The sequence below is a fragment of the Akebia trifoliata genome, chromosome 14 (assembly GCF_017979445.1).
Source record: "Akebia trifoliata isolate Shusen 1 chromosome 14, ASM1797944v1, whole genome shotgun sequence".
Taxonomy (NCBI): domain Eukaryota; kingdom Viridiplantae; phylum Streptophyta; class Magnoliopsida; order Ranunculales; family Lardizabalaceae; genus Akebia; species Akebia trifoliata.
The window spans coordinates 12,531,262-12,546,556 of record NC_141388.1 but is presented as its reverse complement, the minus strand read 5'-3'; the positions used below and the strand labels follow the sequence as shown (position 1 = coordinate 12,546,556).

The 15,295-nt window shown below is 36.2% G+C and overlaps 1 protein-coding gene across 1 annotated transcript; it reads right to left on the bottom strand.

The window, feature by feature from the left end:
* Positions 1 to 1,037: 1,037 nt before the first annotated feature.
* On the bottom strand, positions 1,038 to 13,887 carry LOC147386329 (uncharacterized). Its single transcript, XM_086422593.1, has 2 exons — positions 13,734 to 13,887; positions 1,038 to 1,922 (listed from the first exon to the last, which is right to left on the bottom strand). The coding sequence occupies exons 1-2, from the start codon at positions 13,773 to 13,775 to the stop codon at positions 1,263 to 1,265; spliced, it is 702 nt and encodes a 233-aa protein (XP_086278719.1). The 5' UTR covers positions 13,776 to 13,887; the 3' UTR covers positions 1,038 to 1,262.
* Between the last annotated feature and the right edge of the window lie 1,408 nt (positions 13,888 to 15,295).

Here is a 15,295-nt window from a genome sequence, read left to right as displayed (position 1 = left end):
TTCAGATATGAGTTGATGTCCCTAGACCTGTGTCAAATACATATCTATCCCTACATCCGTCAAGATCCAAATGATATATTAATTTACAAATTGTATTTTTATATTTTCAAATTATCTTTCATTAACTAATAACAGTTGGGTGTAGTGGTCAAGGTCTTGAGTTCAAGTTAGTATTTGACTACATTTTAACAATTTTATGAAATAACCTTGAATGATTTGATAGCATATGAATCTAGATAAAAAATTCAAATATGAACATACTCATATTCGGCCTGAACCTGACTCATTTTAAGTCCTAAATGACAATATGTGAATTTGTTGTGGTAACGACCTATAGGTTATTTCAATTAAGAGTTAATTTTGCATCATTCAACTCAAATCTTTCGTGCTAGAGGTTGGATAATCTATCATAATCTAACTTAGTATTCATAGCACATTTTCTGCCGAATAACGTATTAACGTGAGAAAATGTGCTATACTTGACATAAATGATTATAAGTCATTTTATAACCTAAAGCATTTTTTTTTTTACATTATTTATCATTACTATGTTGATTTTTATGAATGTTTTGGAAATGTTTAGTTTCATTTTTTTGTTTTTTTTTTCCTTGACTTAAACATTCATAAACGATATTTTAAACCATGATTCTATTAACATGATGTTTCTCGACAGCCCAACAATCAACTCCATCAAACATTGGCTGGTCTTATTGTCGTCTTGTAAAAGTTTCCCTTGAGCTTGATTTGTACACGTCAATCACATAACATGTATTAGGCAAGCAATGAATCTTTCTTAAGAAAACATATGGCCATGACTATGTGCTCCTTTTAGAAACAACAAAACCCATAATACAAACTCGATTTAGTCACATGTGGTCTTGATAAAATCAATGTAGCAGAAGTTGGAGGTAAGAGCAAGGGAGATTCAAATGAGGAAGTATAACCTACACTATAAGATTCTTGCTACAAAGTTTCACAACTTATTTTATCATTCATCATTCGAGTTCAAGTGGCCTCTGTAAAGAAATACCCAATAGTAGAAGATAACAATTTCAACATAAAATTACTAAAGGAGCAAAATTTGTACATTAAAAATGTTTATCTTGCCCAAGAGAAGCTGATTTTAATGCATAGTTTACATGAAAACATCATGCGAGAGATGAGCAAAATTTGTACCTTAAATCGAGTTGACACCTTGCTTCCCCCATTGATGTTTCAAGGAGGCAGAGTATTAGATAAAAAGAGACCCCTCACCGGCTTCATTACTCGTTAAAATGGATGGCGCCAGCTTTCCATACTATATAAGTGGTTGCAAACATAACAGTGCTGATGAAAACAACTGAGGTTACAATGATAAACAGATCAACACCACCCGGAAAGTCAAAAGTCAGTCCCTTCTTAGGCATACCACGCTTGCTGTCATCAAGCAAGTTCGTGGGAGCTTCGGGCAGCCCAGATCTTTTCTTCCCTCGATCACTTTCTCTCAAAGCATCCAAAACATTGCTCCCCATTTCTGATTTGGGGGGCTTTGATTCCGTGTATCGGCTGAGGACACGAGCAGCTCTTAGTTTCTCCCTTGCTGTCAACGATGACCTTTTCGCTGCTTTCAGAGAAGATAATGTGTCCGGTTTCAAATCCAATGGAACTACAAACCCATTAGATGCCTCTGGTGTTTGAGGTCCTGGTTCATCTTCGGCACTAGATTTAAGCTGGTCATCAGTAAAAGCGCTTTCTGCATTTCTGGAATCTTGATCTGTGGTAATCCGATTGCTATCTGCAGACGAGAGAAGCGGGGCCTGCCTATTGTACTTGCTACTCTTCCTCGACCCAAACCATAGCCCCGAGGAGGCTTCAACATATTTAGTCTTTAGACCAGAAGCTCCGGTGTAAGTTTTCGAGACATTTTGGAGATTTGTTTGCAACTATTAATGGAATAACATTTAGTGAATAAATAAGTATATAAAGGCAATAGCAGTCTTCAAGATAGTCCCAAACCAGTTTTTAAAAATGGTATACGATACATGTGATTCTGTTCAGTTGAGCCCTGTTAAATTAACAAAAGTTACAGTTCTAAGTCATGTCTATGTTGAGAAGCATATGTGCTAAAGAACATTCAAAGATCATGTTTTTTGTTAATTTTTCTGTGTATGGAGAATGAACCCTTTTGCGATTCTTATGAACTGCATTTCTGATTCTTAAAAGATAAGCTTCACAGCTCTACATGAATCAAAAAAAATTTGTTAATTATACTATGAATTGCATTTCTGGTTCTTGACACACGTAGAACAAAGTTCTACATAACAAAAAAGGAATTTAGAATAGTTCTAATTTTTCCACAGCCTGTGACATAAATCGTGAATACGAGAAACACAAACAACCAAGAACTTGAAATAAATGAAGAAGACACCATTGACAAGAAAATAGGTGCAGCCCTAGCCATCCGAACCAAAACTCAGCCAGTGACTTGATTTTTGACCCCGTGTGGACATGGACACCATAGAACAGCACACGGAGGCCTTAGCCAAGTCAAACATGTCAGTCTAGATGCTTTTTATGAGCTCACTTAACTTGTTCAGGAGGTAATCATTGATGAAGCCTTATCCCAAAAAAATTAGGTTGGCTAAACGAATCTTGTTCCTCCATTCCTTCTATCAAAGCCACATCTTCTGTTACTGAAAGTGTGGTCATATCCAGTTTTATTATCTCAAATTCTCAATCCATGTTCTTTTGGGTCTTCCTTGTTCAGGAATTCATCAAGTTAGTAATTAACAATGTGCCTTAGTAAAGAAGTTCACATACTAGTGGAGTTTGTGAAAACCTGTACTTGTTTGAGGCCACAACCGAACTGAATCAGCCAATTTCGAATCAGTTTTCAAAAATTAGGCCTAGAATAAATTGAAATATGGAATGGCATTTTTTATTTTTACTTTTTACTTTTTCTTTCTTCACTTTCACTATCTAATATGTATTAAACGTTATACACATTTCACAAGGGCCTAATCATATTCACATGTATGTGAGTGAACTATCCTGAAAAGACAAATTTCCATGATAGGGATTAAATCCACAGACAATATCGATTAATATCACAAGATACACATGTCCCTTCTTTAACAAGAAACATATTGGGTGTCATCTAACACAAATATCATTGCTCCATAGTCCATATGTAGCATGTAAACTTGAAATTATCTCCATCATCATCAGCATCTTCGTCTTACGCCTTATCCTAAATATTTTTTTTGATCGATAAAGATAATTTTATTGAGAGAAAGAAAAACAAGAGGGGTCGAGAAGACCAACCCAAAACAAAGAAAAGAAACAAACAGAAGAAAGCAAAACAACAAAAGACAAACAACAAAACTCTTATGACAACGAACAAACCCTATCCCATCTTACAACAAAATCTTCAAAGAAGACCCCCTTAAATACCTTATAAAGTTTGCTCCAAGAAAATAAGAGCTCCAAAATAGAAAAAACTAAACCCTCCAGTGTTGATTCTTTTCCTTCAAAAATGCAACGGTTACGATGAGTCGAAATACCCCAACAAATTGCGAAAGGAACCAAGAACCACAGAATCCATTTAGAAGACAAGAAAGAACCTCCCCACGTCAACCAAGACTCCAAAGTTGACTTGACTGATCTGGGAAAACAGCCCATGATGCCAAACAGAGATACAAAATGTGACCACATTTGGTAAACCACCCGACAATGAATAAATAAGTGATCCACTATTTCCACCTAAGATTTGTATATACAACACTAATTTGGCGAAATAAAGCCCTTTTTAATTAGCTGATCCATAGTTGTAAGTTTCCCTAAGGCCGCCATCCAAAGAAAAGTCGAGATCTTCGGAGAAATCTTACCACCCCAGATGAAACAATGGGGAAAAAACGATGTTGTACTAGGAGCAATACCATCATACAAAGACTAGACCGTAAACTTCCCATCCCTAGTACCTCCCCACACTCTCTGATCTTCCAAAGAGCTCTCCATACAATTATTCTCCACTAAAGAAATTAATCTTCCAAGATTATTCACCTCCCAGTCATTGAAAGATCTTCTAAACCCAAAATGCCCCATTCTCAAGACTTTTGAAGCACGAGACAACTTGATTCTTCTTCAGCGACAAAGTAAAGAGATTCGAGAAAAAATCCTTAATAAGATCATTCCCACACCACCAATCATCCCAAAATCTCACCTTACTCCCCTTCCCCACCTTACATTTCACTCCTTTCCATTTTAAGAATACCTTTCCATACCCCATACCCTGACGCACTTTTAACTGGACCACTCTCCCACCCATTAACGTTCACCCCATATTTATCCAAAATTACTTTCCTCCAAAGACTCTCTCCCTCCTCCCTAAACTTTCAAAGCCACTTCCCCAACAGCGCCGAATTCATGCAACCAAAGTTGCGAAAACCCAAACCCCCATTCTTCTCAGGCAAGTATAATTGTTTCCAACTCACCCAATGATGTTTTCTTGAGCCCTCTTTACCGTGACAAAAGAAATCCCGACAGATTCTATCCAATTGCACTTCCACATTCCTGAGAAGGGAAAATAGCAAAAAAGTGTAAATAGGAATACTAGCCAACGCACTTTTAACGAGAGTAATCTTCCCCCCTTTGGATGGAAGTTTTGCTTTCCAAGAGCTTAACTTCTTTTTCATCCTTTCAATAACCGGCTCTCAAATCTCCTTATTCATGTAACCCATACCCAAAGGAAGCCCCAAATACGTGGATCGAAGAACTCCCATCTGGACTCCTAATAAAGCCGCTGCCACCTCCACCCCTTCCACCTCTCCTACTCCGAACAACTTACTCTTCTGAAGATTGACTGGAATTCTAGAAATCGCCTCGAAACACCCTAGCATACCACTTAAAAAACTCAATTGTCTCGACGACTGATCCAAAAAAATTAAGGTGTCATCCGCAAACTGGAGATGAGAGATTACATGCCCTCCTACCCCAGTGGTAAAACCAGACAACTCCCCCTCCATCGCCGCCTTGGACAGCATCCTCCCCAAATATTTCATAACTATAACAAACAGAAAGGGCGACAACGGATCTCCTTGACAAAGACCCTTAGAACTTTTGAAATAGCCCGTTGAGGATCCATTGACCAAAATCGAGAAAGTGGAAGTAGAAATACATTTCATGACCCAGCGAACCCATTTTTCACCAAACCCCATTCTCTTCAACAGATACTTCACCAGATTCCAATTCACACGATCATAGGCTTTCTCTAGATCCACCTTGCAGACTAACCCTAGGACTTTAATTTTTCTGCACGAGTCAATACATTTATTTGCTATCAGAACCTCATCTAGAATTTGTCTCTCTGCTACAGACGCTCCTTGAGCCGGACTAATAATAGTACTAAGCACTGACTTCAGCCTAGCAGCCAAAAATTCGAAATAATTTTATAAACTGAACTCACCAAACTGATCGGTCTAAGATCTATAATGTCTTCCCCTTATCCTAAATATTGGGGTTGGGGAGTCAATCAACCATATTCTTTTGCATTGCATGGTAGCGTCTCAGATTTGATCGCATTCTTGGTGTTATTATGGGGTGTCTGGCCGCTTTCCTCACTCAATTAGAGCCTTATTAAATTATTTGTTCTTCGTTGTCGTCAGGTTTTGTGTTTCCAAATGCTAAGCAATGCTTTGGATTCTTGCCCCTTTTGCTATTTGTTGGGGGGCATGGAGGGAGAGAAATACATGAGTATCTAACGGAAAGTCCCAACATGAGCAAGACATCATCATCTCCATTTTGGGTTTATTATTTTTTGGTGTAAGGTTTTCAAAGAAATCTTCTTTGAAGACTTCATAGGTAAATAGGATTGGGAGTGTTGTATTGAGAGCATGTAACTTGTATTATAGTTGTTTTACAGCTTGGCTGGTCACCTCTATTGGCCTTCCTTCTTTTTTTATTCAATGAAATTTTATTTATCAAAAAGTTTATAATAAAAAAAAAAAAAAGCTTGGGCTAAAATTTTTTTGTTGTTCCCTGAATTGCATAGTAGATCAGAAATAGGTCCAGAAAGTGAATTGTTGGAAAGATTCAACTCAAGTATGTATGTAGAAAGTCGGGGTAGTGGACCCTCAAAGGAATTAGATTGCAAAAAGAAGTTGGATTGCAAGTAGACGGCAGAATCAGACTTCAAAAACTTGGGCAATTCCCTCTTGATGTGGTTATGGGAGAGATTTAGATAGTAAAATTGAAAAGACAAATTTCAAAACCATATGGGAATGATATCTGAAATTCCCGAGTTAGATAAATCTAGTTGAGAAAGATCCTTTTGTGTACGAAACCATGCTGGAAATTAGTGGGTTACTAATTTGACAAATCCCAAATATAGAGATTTGAGTTGAAAAGGAGGAATCCAATCGGAGCTCACATTTAAAACCAATAAGGTTGAATCCATATCTAGAAATTCTAATCTGGTGAGATTAGAAAAGTGAATTTCAGACACAACACCCTCAAATGAATTTTTATAGAGGTATAAAGAAATTAATTTTGAAAGGCATCCAATACTCTCCGGAATAGAACCAGAAAATGAATTATTACTACTAAGATCTAAAAACTCCAAATTGCAAAGATGTTCGATGATTCTTGGTATCTCACCTTCAAAGTTATACAACCAATTAGGTATATCTCTTAGCCTTTCTGATAACAATTTTAAGTCCACGGATATACCTAATTGGTTGTATAACTTTAGCAGTCTTGTATTCCTCGATCTTAGCTATAATGATCTTCAAGGTACAATCTCGGATGCTACCGGTAACCTCACCTCAATTAAGGAACTCAACCTAGATTCTTGTAACTTTGAAGGTGAAATACCAAGAACCATCGAACATCTCTGCAATTTGGAGTTTTTAGATCTTACTAATAATTCATTTTCTAGTCCTATTCCAGAGAGTATTGGATGCCTTTCAAAACTAATTTCTTTATACCTCTATAGAAATTCATTTGAGGGTGTTGTGCCTGAAATTCACTTTTCTAATCTCACCAGATTAGAATTTCTAGATATGGATTCAACCTCATTGGTTTTAAATGTGAGCTCCAATTGGATTCCTCATTTTCAACTCAAATCTCTATATTTGGGATCTGTCAAATTAGCAACCCACCAATTTCTGCAGATTATTGAAGTCAAAGTTAGTTAGGTTTATTTGTTTTTATTTTTCAAATAAGAAATATTCTGGTTGTTATTTCCAGAATATTAGCAGAGTTTGTTTCCTAAAATAAAGGAGATATTCTCTCCTTTAAATAGTTGTTTTTCTGTTCCTATTTTTTAGGGATTTGGAGCTGTTCCAAATAGCCTATTTAACTTGTACATTTCTCTTTATTCAATAAGAAAAAAGGAGAGCTGATTATTTCATTCTAAAATCTTCATGGTATCAGAGCTCGCCTCTAATATCATTTAGTCTCTTTCAAATGACCAAAACGGCATGGCCACTGAAAGACAAAACTCAGGGTCTGAAGTTACTTCCAACCCTGAAACAATTTCAGCACCTGTCAATCATGGTGGATCTGAAACCACATCTCTTATCACTAGCCACAAGTTCAACGGACATAACTTCCTCCAATGGTCTCAGTCCGTTATGATGTTTATATGTGGCAAAGGGAAAGATGAGTATCTCACAGGTGAAGTTTCTATTCCAGCAAAGAATGATTCAAAGTACAAGGTTTGGAAGACTGAAAATAACATGGTGATGTCCTGGCTTATTAACTCAATGAACAACGATATAGGAGAAAATTTTCTTCTGTATGGGACAGCAAAAGAAATTTGGGATGCTGTTAGAGAAACCTATTCAAGTTCTGAAAATACTTCAGAACTATTCGAAGTCGAAGCCATCCTCCATGATCTGCGTCAAGGAGATCTTTCAGTCACTCACTACTTCAACTCTCTCACGCGCCATTGGCAGCAGCTTGATATGTTCGAGGTTTATCCATGGAAGTGTTCTGAAGATACAACAATTTATAGGAAGATTGTTGAACAGAAAAGAACTTTCAAATTTTTATTAGGTCTCAATAAAAATCTTGATGAAGTTAGAGGGAGAATAATGAGCACAAAACCACTACCGAGTATTAGAGAGGCTTTTTCTGAGGTTCGTAGAGAAGAAAGCAGAAAAAAATTAATGATGGGACCACAAACTTCTGCCTCCACGGTTGAAGGATTAGCACTAGCTGCAAGAGACTTTTCCAGCAATACTCAAGATAGCCGACCAAGAAGAGGACGATCTTGGTGTGACCATTGCCGCAAACCTGGACATGTCCGTGACACCTGCTGGAAACTTCATGGAAAACCAGCAGATTGGAAGCCTAGAGAGAGTCGTGGAAATGCTGCTACAACTATGGAAAATCATCCAAATATGCCTGAATCAAGTCCTTTCTCTAAGGAGCAGTTGGAAGCCCTTCAGAAACTCTTTAATCAAACTTCACTGCCACAAGCTAGTCCTTCTTCTGGTATGGGAATGTTAGCCCTAAAAGGTAAAATTTCCACTGTTTTTGCAGCCACTAAAAAATGTGCAAAACCATGGATACTGGACTCAGGAGCATCTGATCACATGTCTGGAGATGCAACTTTATTTTCTGAGTATAATCGATGTAATAATAATTATACTGTTAAGATAGCAGATGGATCCCACTCCAAAGTTGAAGGCATTGGTTCCATAAAGATTACAAAGGATCTGATTCTAAACTCTGTTTTGCATGTTCCTAACCTTGATTGTAATCTTCTTTCAATTAGAAAGTTTACAGCTGATCATAATTGTGTGGCTAAATTTTTCTCAAACTTATGTGAATTTCAGGAACTGGATTCGGGGAAGAGGATTGGCAGTGCTGATTTGTGTTCTGGACTCTATCTCCTCAAAGGCGAGAATTCTCTAATAAGACAAGCTAAAAATGCTAGTTGTGTTTCTTTTGTTAGTCATTCTGATCTTAGTTTATGCATCAATAAGGATAGTGAAGTAATGTTATGGCACTATCGTTTAGGACATCCAAATTTCATGTATTTGGAAAAATTATTTCCTTCTCTTTTCATCAATAAAAATTCATCCCATTTCTATTGTGAAATCTGTCAACTCTCTAAACATACTCGTAGTAGTTATCCCAGTATTTTATATAACCCATCTCATCCATTTTCCATGATTCACAGTGATGTGTGGGGACCTTCAAAAGTAAGAAATATAACGGGAAAGAGATGGTTTGTATCATTCATTGATGACCATACCAGGTTAACATGGGTCTTTCTTATGAAAGAAAAATCTGAAGTGTGTCAAATTTTTCAGAATTTTAATGTGATGATACAAACTCAATTTCAAACAAAAATCCAAGTTTTAAAGACAGATAATGCCAAAGAATACTTTCAATCTGTTCTTGGAAATTATCTTGTAAATCAAGGAATTATTCATCTGAGTTCTTGTGTTGACACTCCTCAACAAAACGGGGTAGTTGAGCAGAAAAATAGACATTTGCTCGAAGTTGCTAGATCTATCATGTTTTCTACCTATGTTCCTAAATTCTTTTGGGGGGAAGCAGTCCTTACAGCTGCTTATCTAATCAATAGGATGCCATCTAGAGTTCTCAAATTCCAAACTCCTTGTCAAACACTTCTCCAATCCTATCCTTCTACTAAAATTCTCTCATCCCTTGATCCTAAAATATTTGGTTGCACCGTGTTTGTTCATATTCATCAACAACATCGCACTAAATTAGATCCAAAATCTATTAAGTGCATTTTTTTGGGATATTCTTCACATCAAAAAGGATATAAATGTTATTCTTCTATCACAAAAAAGGTCTATAATTCTATGGATGTTACATTTTTTGAACATCAATCCTATTATCCTAAATCTGAAATTCAGGGGAAGAATATGAGAGAATTTCAATTCTGGGAAAATGTTTCTGGTCTAGAATTTAATCCACAAGCTGATATCAATTCATCCATTTCATCTTTGCCTATTTTGTCACAACCAGCCATTGTCCAAGACACACAAGCTGTTATTCATACTCAAAATCCAGCCAAAATAGTACCAGTCGAACCAGTTTCAGCAGAACAAACACAAGCTACTAACAATAATCAGCTTCGTGTCTATACTAGAAGAAAGAAACCTGAAAATGAGATAGAATCCATAACATCTATCGCTCATGACCAAGAATCTGAACTAGATCCAGAACCTGCTCAAATTCATTCAGGTATGGAAAAATCTAACCATGATAATATTGATTTTGCTTGTATTCCTGATGATTTGGATAAATCGATTGCACTAAGAAAGGATGTTCGGACTTGTACAGCTCATCCCATATGCAATTTTGTGTCATATAATGCCTTATCATCATCCTACAAGGCATTTGTGTCGACTCTTGATAGTGTACAGGTTCCTAACTCTATACAAGAGGCTTTAAAAAATCCTAAGTGGAAGATAGCAGTTAATGAAGAAGTTAGTGCTTTGATGAAGAATGGTACATGGGACATTGTTGATCTTCCACCCGGAAAAAGGGCCGTCGGTTGTAAATGGGTGTTCACAGTCAAGCACAAGGCAGATGGTAGTATCGAGAGGTTCAAAGCTCGCTTGGTAGCAAAGGGTTTCACTCAGTCTTATGGAATTGACTATCAAGAAACGTTTGCTCCAGTTGCAAAACTTAATACAATCAGGGTTCTTCTTTCTCTTGCAGCAAATCAAGATTGGGCTTTACATCAGTTAGACGTGAAAAATGCATTTCTAAACGGTGATCTTGAAGAAGAGGTATATATGGAGATACCTCCTGGACTTGAAAATTCTTCAAACTACAACAAAGTATGTAGACTTCAGAAATCACTATATGGGCTTAAACAATCCCCACGTGCATGGTTTGATAGGTTTACGAAATCAGTAGTCAAAAGTGGATACGCACAATGTCAAGCTGATCATACTTTGTTTGTTAAATTCTCTCCAGAAATGAAGATAGCATTGTTAATTGTATATGTTGATGATATAATCTTGACAGGTGATTATGAAGATGAGCTTTTAAGATTGAAGAAAACATTGGCTCAAGAATTTGAAATCAAAGACTTGGGATATCTCAAGTACTTCCTTGGCATGGAAGTAGCAAGATCTAGACAAGGTATATTTGTTTCTCAACGCAAATATGTACTAGACTTATTAAAGGAAACGGGAATGCTCGGATGTCAACCTGCAGCTACACCAATGGATTCAACCAAGAAAATTGGTTTGGACAAGGATGGTACACCAGTGGATAAAGGGAGATATCAAAGACTAGTAGGGCGACTCATTTATCTCTCGCACACTCGACCTGATATAGGTTTTTCTGTGAGTGTTGTGAGTCAATTTATGAATAGTCCAACTGAAGTGCATATGGAGGCTGTTTACCGAATTCTTAGGTATCTTAAAATGACTCCTGGAAGAGGTATTCTGTATAGGAAAAGTGATAATAGAGAAGTTGAAGTATACACAGATGCAAATTGGGCAGGTGACATTTCAGATAGAAGATCGACCTCGGGATATTGTACCTATGTTTGGGGAAATCTAGTAACATGGAGAAGCAAGAAGCAATCTGTTGTCTCAAGGAGTAGTGCTGAAGCAGAGGTCAAGGCACTTGCTCTTGGAATTTGTGAAGGAATGTGGATAAGAAGATTGCTATGTGAACTAGGAGTAACTTTGAAGAGACCAATCAAGATGTTGTGTGATAATGTAGCTGCTATAAGTATTGCAAAAAATCCAGTCCATCATGATAGAACTAAACATGTTGAACTGGATCGACATTTTATTTTTGAGAAGATTGAGAATGAAATTGTGCAGACAGTTTATACTCCTACACGGCTTCAGATCGCAGATATTCTCACTAAGGCTTTGCCTAGGACTAACTTTGAAGAATTGAGTAACAAGCTGGGTATGATTAATATTTACAACCTAGCTTGAGGGGGAGTGCAGATTATTGAAGTCAAAGTTAGTTAGGTTTATTTTTTTTTATTTTTCAAATAAGAAATATTCTGGTTGTTATTTCCAGAATATTAGCAGAGTTTGTTTCCTAAAATAAAGGAGATATTCTCTCCTTTAAATAGTTGTTTTTCTGTTCCTATTTTTTAGGGATTTGGAGCTGTTCCAAATAGCCTATTTAACTTGTACATTTCTCTTTATTCAATAAGAAAAAAGGAGAGCTGATTATTTCATTCTAAAATCTTCAATTTCCAACATGGCTTCATACACAAAAGGATCTTTCTCAACTAAATTTATCTAACTCGGGAATTTCATATATCATTCCCATATGGTTTTGGAATTTGTCTTCCCAATTTTACTATCTAAATCTCTCCCATAACCACATCAAGGGGGAATTGCCCAAGTTTTTGAAGTCTGATTTTGCCATCTACTTGTAATCCAACTTCTTTTTGCAATCCAATTCCTTTGAGGGTCCATTACCCCGACTCTCTCCATACATACTTGAGCTGAATCTTTCCAACAATTCACTTTCTGGACCTATTTCTGATTTACTATGCCATATTCTTAAAATATGGAGTTGGTATCAGGAATTTTTTTTGTCATTCTAATCTATCTTGGGCTAAAAATTGAGATTCCCTTAAAGAAGAAAAATGAGAACAGCGTTGAAGGATCTAAAAGGCCAGAAATATGCCAAAGTGATTGGGCCCTTCCTTTAGTTAAAAAAAGGAGGTCTTGCTAGATCTTTTATATATGATAACTATAGAGCTTAATTTTGTATTTTTTATTTTATTTTAAACATAATTAGCAAAAATATATCCCACAACTGACAATGGAAACTATTTTGACCTTAAGACTAGATTGCGTCGTTTATTTCAATTACCCAAATAATAAAAGGTTATTAGAGTACAAGGAAAGACTATACTAGAACTTGGCATGATTCAGGGGATTTGGTAAAGTGGGCGTGCACTAAATGGGGATTATCTTCAAAGAAACCATATGCATACATAGTGTTTATTGAATTGCTATTTCTCTTGAAGAAGTGAATCCTCGATAGAAGAAAAGCCAACAAATATCAACCATTAATATCTGAACTTCATAAATGGAAACTATAAGATTGGATGTACTCTATGGTGAATAAATATTTGCAACAAAAAAAAAACCCAACTTAGGACCTCCCTACCATGGTTGTTCACTCAACAAATAAATCACAGCAACTCATGCAAGTCTTATAGAACCTATGGAGATAGGACAGTAAATTGAACCAACTGGAAGTCTTATAGCAAGAATTTTTTATGAGACTTGTATTTTAAAACTTACTGAAAATTTTCGATTGTGGGACTGATTGTTTGAAAGAATCTACATTATGTGGTCAGTCTTTTAAATTTACAAACTACAACTATAAAAACTGACTCAGTTACCACATATAGGATTTTATTTTTGTGTGTGTTTTCTACAAATCAAGAATAACCAACACAAACCCTTTTATCGTATATATTTCATCATGAATTTAAAAATAATTAATAGATCCTTATAACAAATATTACACAATTAACAAAAAGATGGCAATGATAGATATAAGCTGATAAGAGAACAAATCATTGGAAAAAAAAAAAAAAAAAATTCTGTGGGATTATCAGTCTTTCCAAAGAAGATAGATAGAAAAGAAGAAAAATCAAGTTCCTGAATTAGCAACAAAATCACCACAAAAAAAAAATAATAATAATAATGTATAAATTTAGTAATTAAAAATACATAAAATGGAGAGAAGAACTAAACAAGATTTACCGTTGAATTGAAGCTTGAGATTGAATTTAAACAAATAGCCATTTTCAGGTCATTTGTCGCCCAACCATACAAATAATGCGAGAGCCAGAGACTTAGCAAAAGCAAGATTGGTGTGTTTGTGTGGCCACCAAACAGAGCAAGAACTTGACATGAAACAATAGATATTGTTATCTTTGATGCTGTTGGGCTTGGGCCTTCGTCAACCATATGGGCTGTTGACTCATTTCTTAGATGCAAAAAAAAGAGGAGGGGGGGGGGGGGGGGGGGGGGACTTTTTTTAATTATTGGATTTGACGGTCAAGATTGTGAGGCAAAGCTTGCTTTGAAGTTTATGATTATCACTCGGTTAACACTCATCTCGAGGATCATGAAGGCATTGTCCATCGAAATTCTTATTAAATATATATCTTTTTAAATTAGCATTCATCACAGACCATATTGATGGATTGGGTAGGGTGTGCAACTTGTTGAGTCAAGGGTCAACCGGACTTGGAGGGTGTCCCCAAGGAATTCATTGCTTTGTGGTGTTTCAAACACTTGACCTACCATTCCTGAGGAACTTATCAAGGCTCGGCTTGCCACTAGGCCAACCCCTTGGGGTTAATATATTTTTAAAATTTAGTATGTTCTTTGCTATTACTATACTCTACAAGTGGTTTTAATAATTGTTCATTTTAAAGGTAGAGATGGCATGGAACAACAAATCAATGAGACGCTTTATTGTTGATGAAGAAGTTGATAATTGTCATTAATGAGTTAATGAGTTACAAGAAGGTATTTTAAAAATATTTTATATTTTAGTAGACAATAATCACTATTAATGATAAATATTCATGGCTATTTTATTAGATTTTTTATTTTTCCAATTTCAAAGCCTTGAATCAACCCAAGAAAGAAGGTTTTTTTTTTTTTTGGTGGGTGGGGGGGGGGGAGGGGAGAGGGGGTGTGTGTTAAATCTTATTTTGGTCGTGTATTGCCCAACAACTCTTAGTAAGGGACTAACCCACTAGGGCCTTTTTGAGGCAGCCTCCCATTACTTCAAAAGAGCTCTTATAGCATTAAAAATGCTATTTGGGGTACACTTACCTTTCTGTTTTTCCACAAAAGTTGGAAGTCAAAAACATGCCACAAGCACAAGTGTCGTTGATCAGCCTTCTCAATTCTTGCTTTTGCAGGAAATTAAACATGCTGAAAATAAAAAATATTTTTTGGAAAAAAATATCACATCTTTTAAGGTGATGTTCCCATAACGTTTCCAGATCTTAATTAATGATAAAAATATCTGTTATTTTTCACATTGATGATCAAAATGTGTCCACATAAATTATCTTCATCAAATGCTTCCAGACTGCAAAAGCACTTCCCTTAACATTGTTACCAAACAATTGATGTAGCAGTCACAATTCTTATAAAAGTAATTCAACAATAACTGATTCCATCGAAGCACTTCGATTGGATGTAGAGCAGTGCCAAATAGTGCCTAATTTACCTAAGTATAGGGAAATCTTGCTCGAAGAGAAGCCTGGCATGTGTTCAGGTGTCAATAACTCAAAGGCAGGGTG

Excerpts from the sequence above, each read along its gene's own strand:
- LOC147386329 (XM_086422593.1), bottom strand. The coding sequence starts at position 13,775 with ATGGCTATTTGTTTAAATTCAATCTCAAGCTTCAATTCAACG. Across the intron at positions 1,923-13,733 it reads TCTCAAGCTTCAATTCAACG|TTGCAAACAAATCTCCAAAA; the intron begins GTAAATCTTGTT and ends TTCCATTAATAG.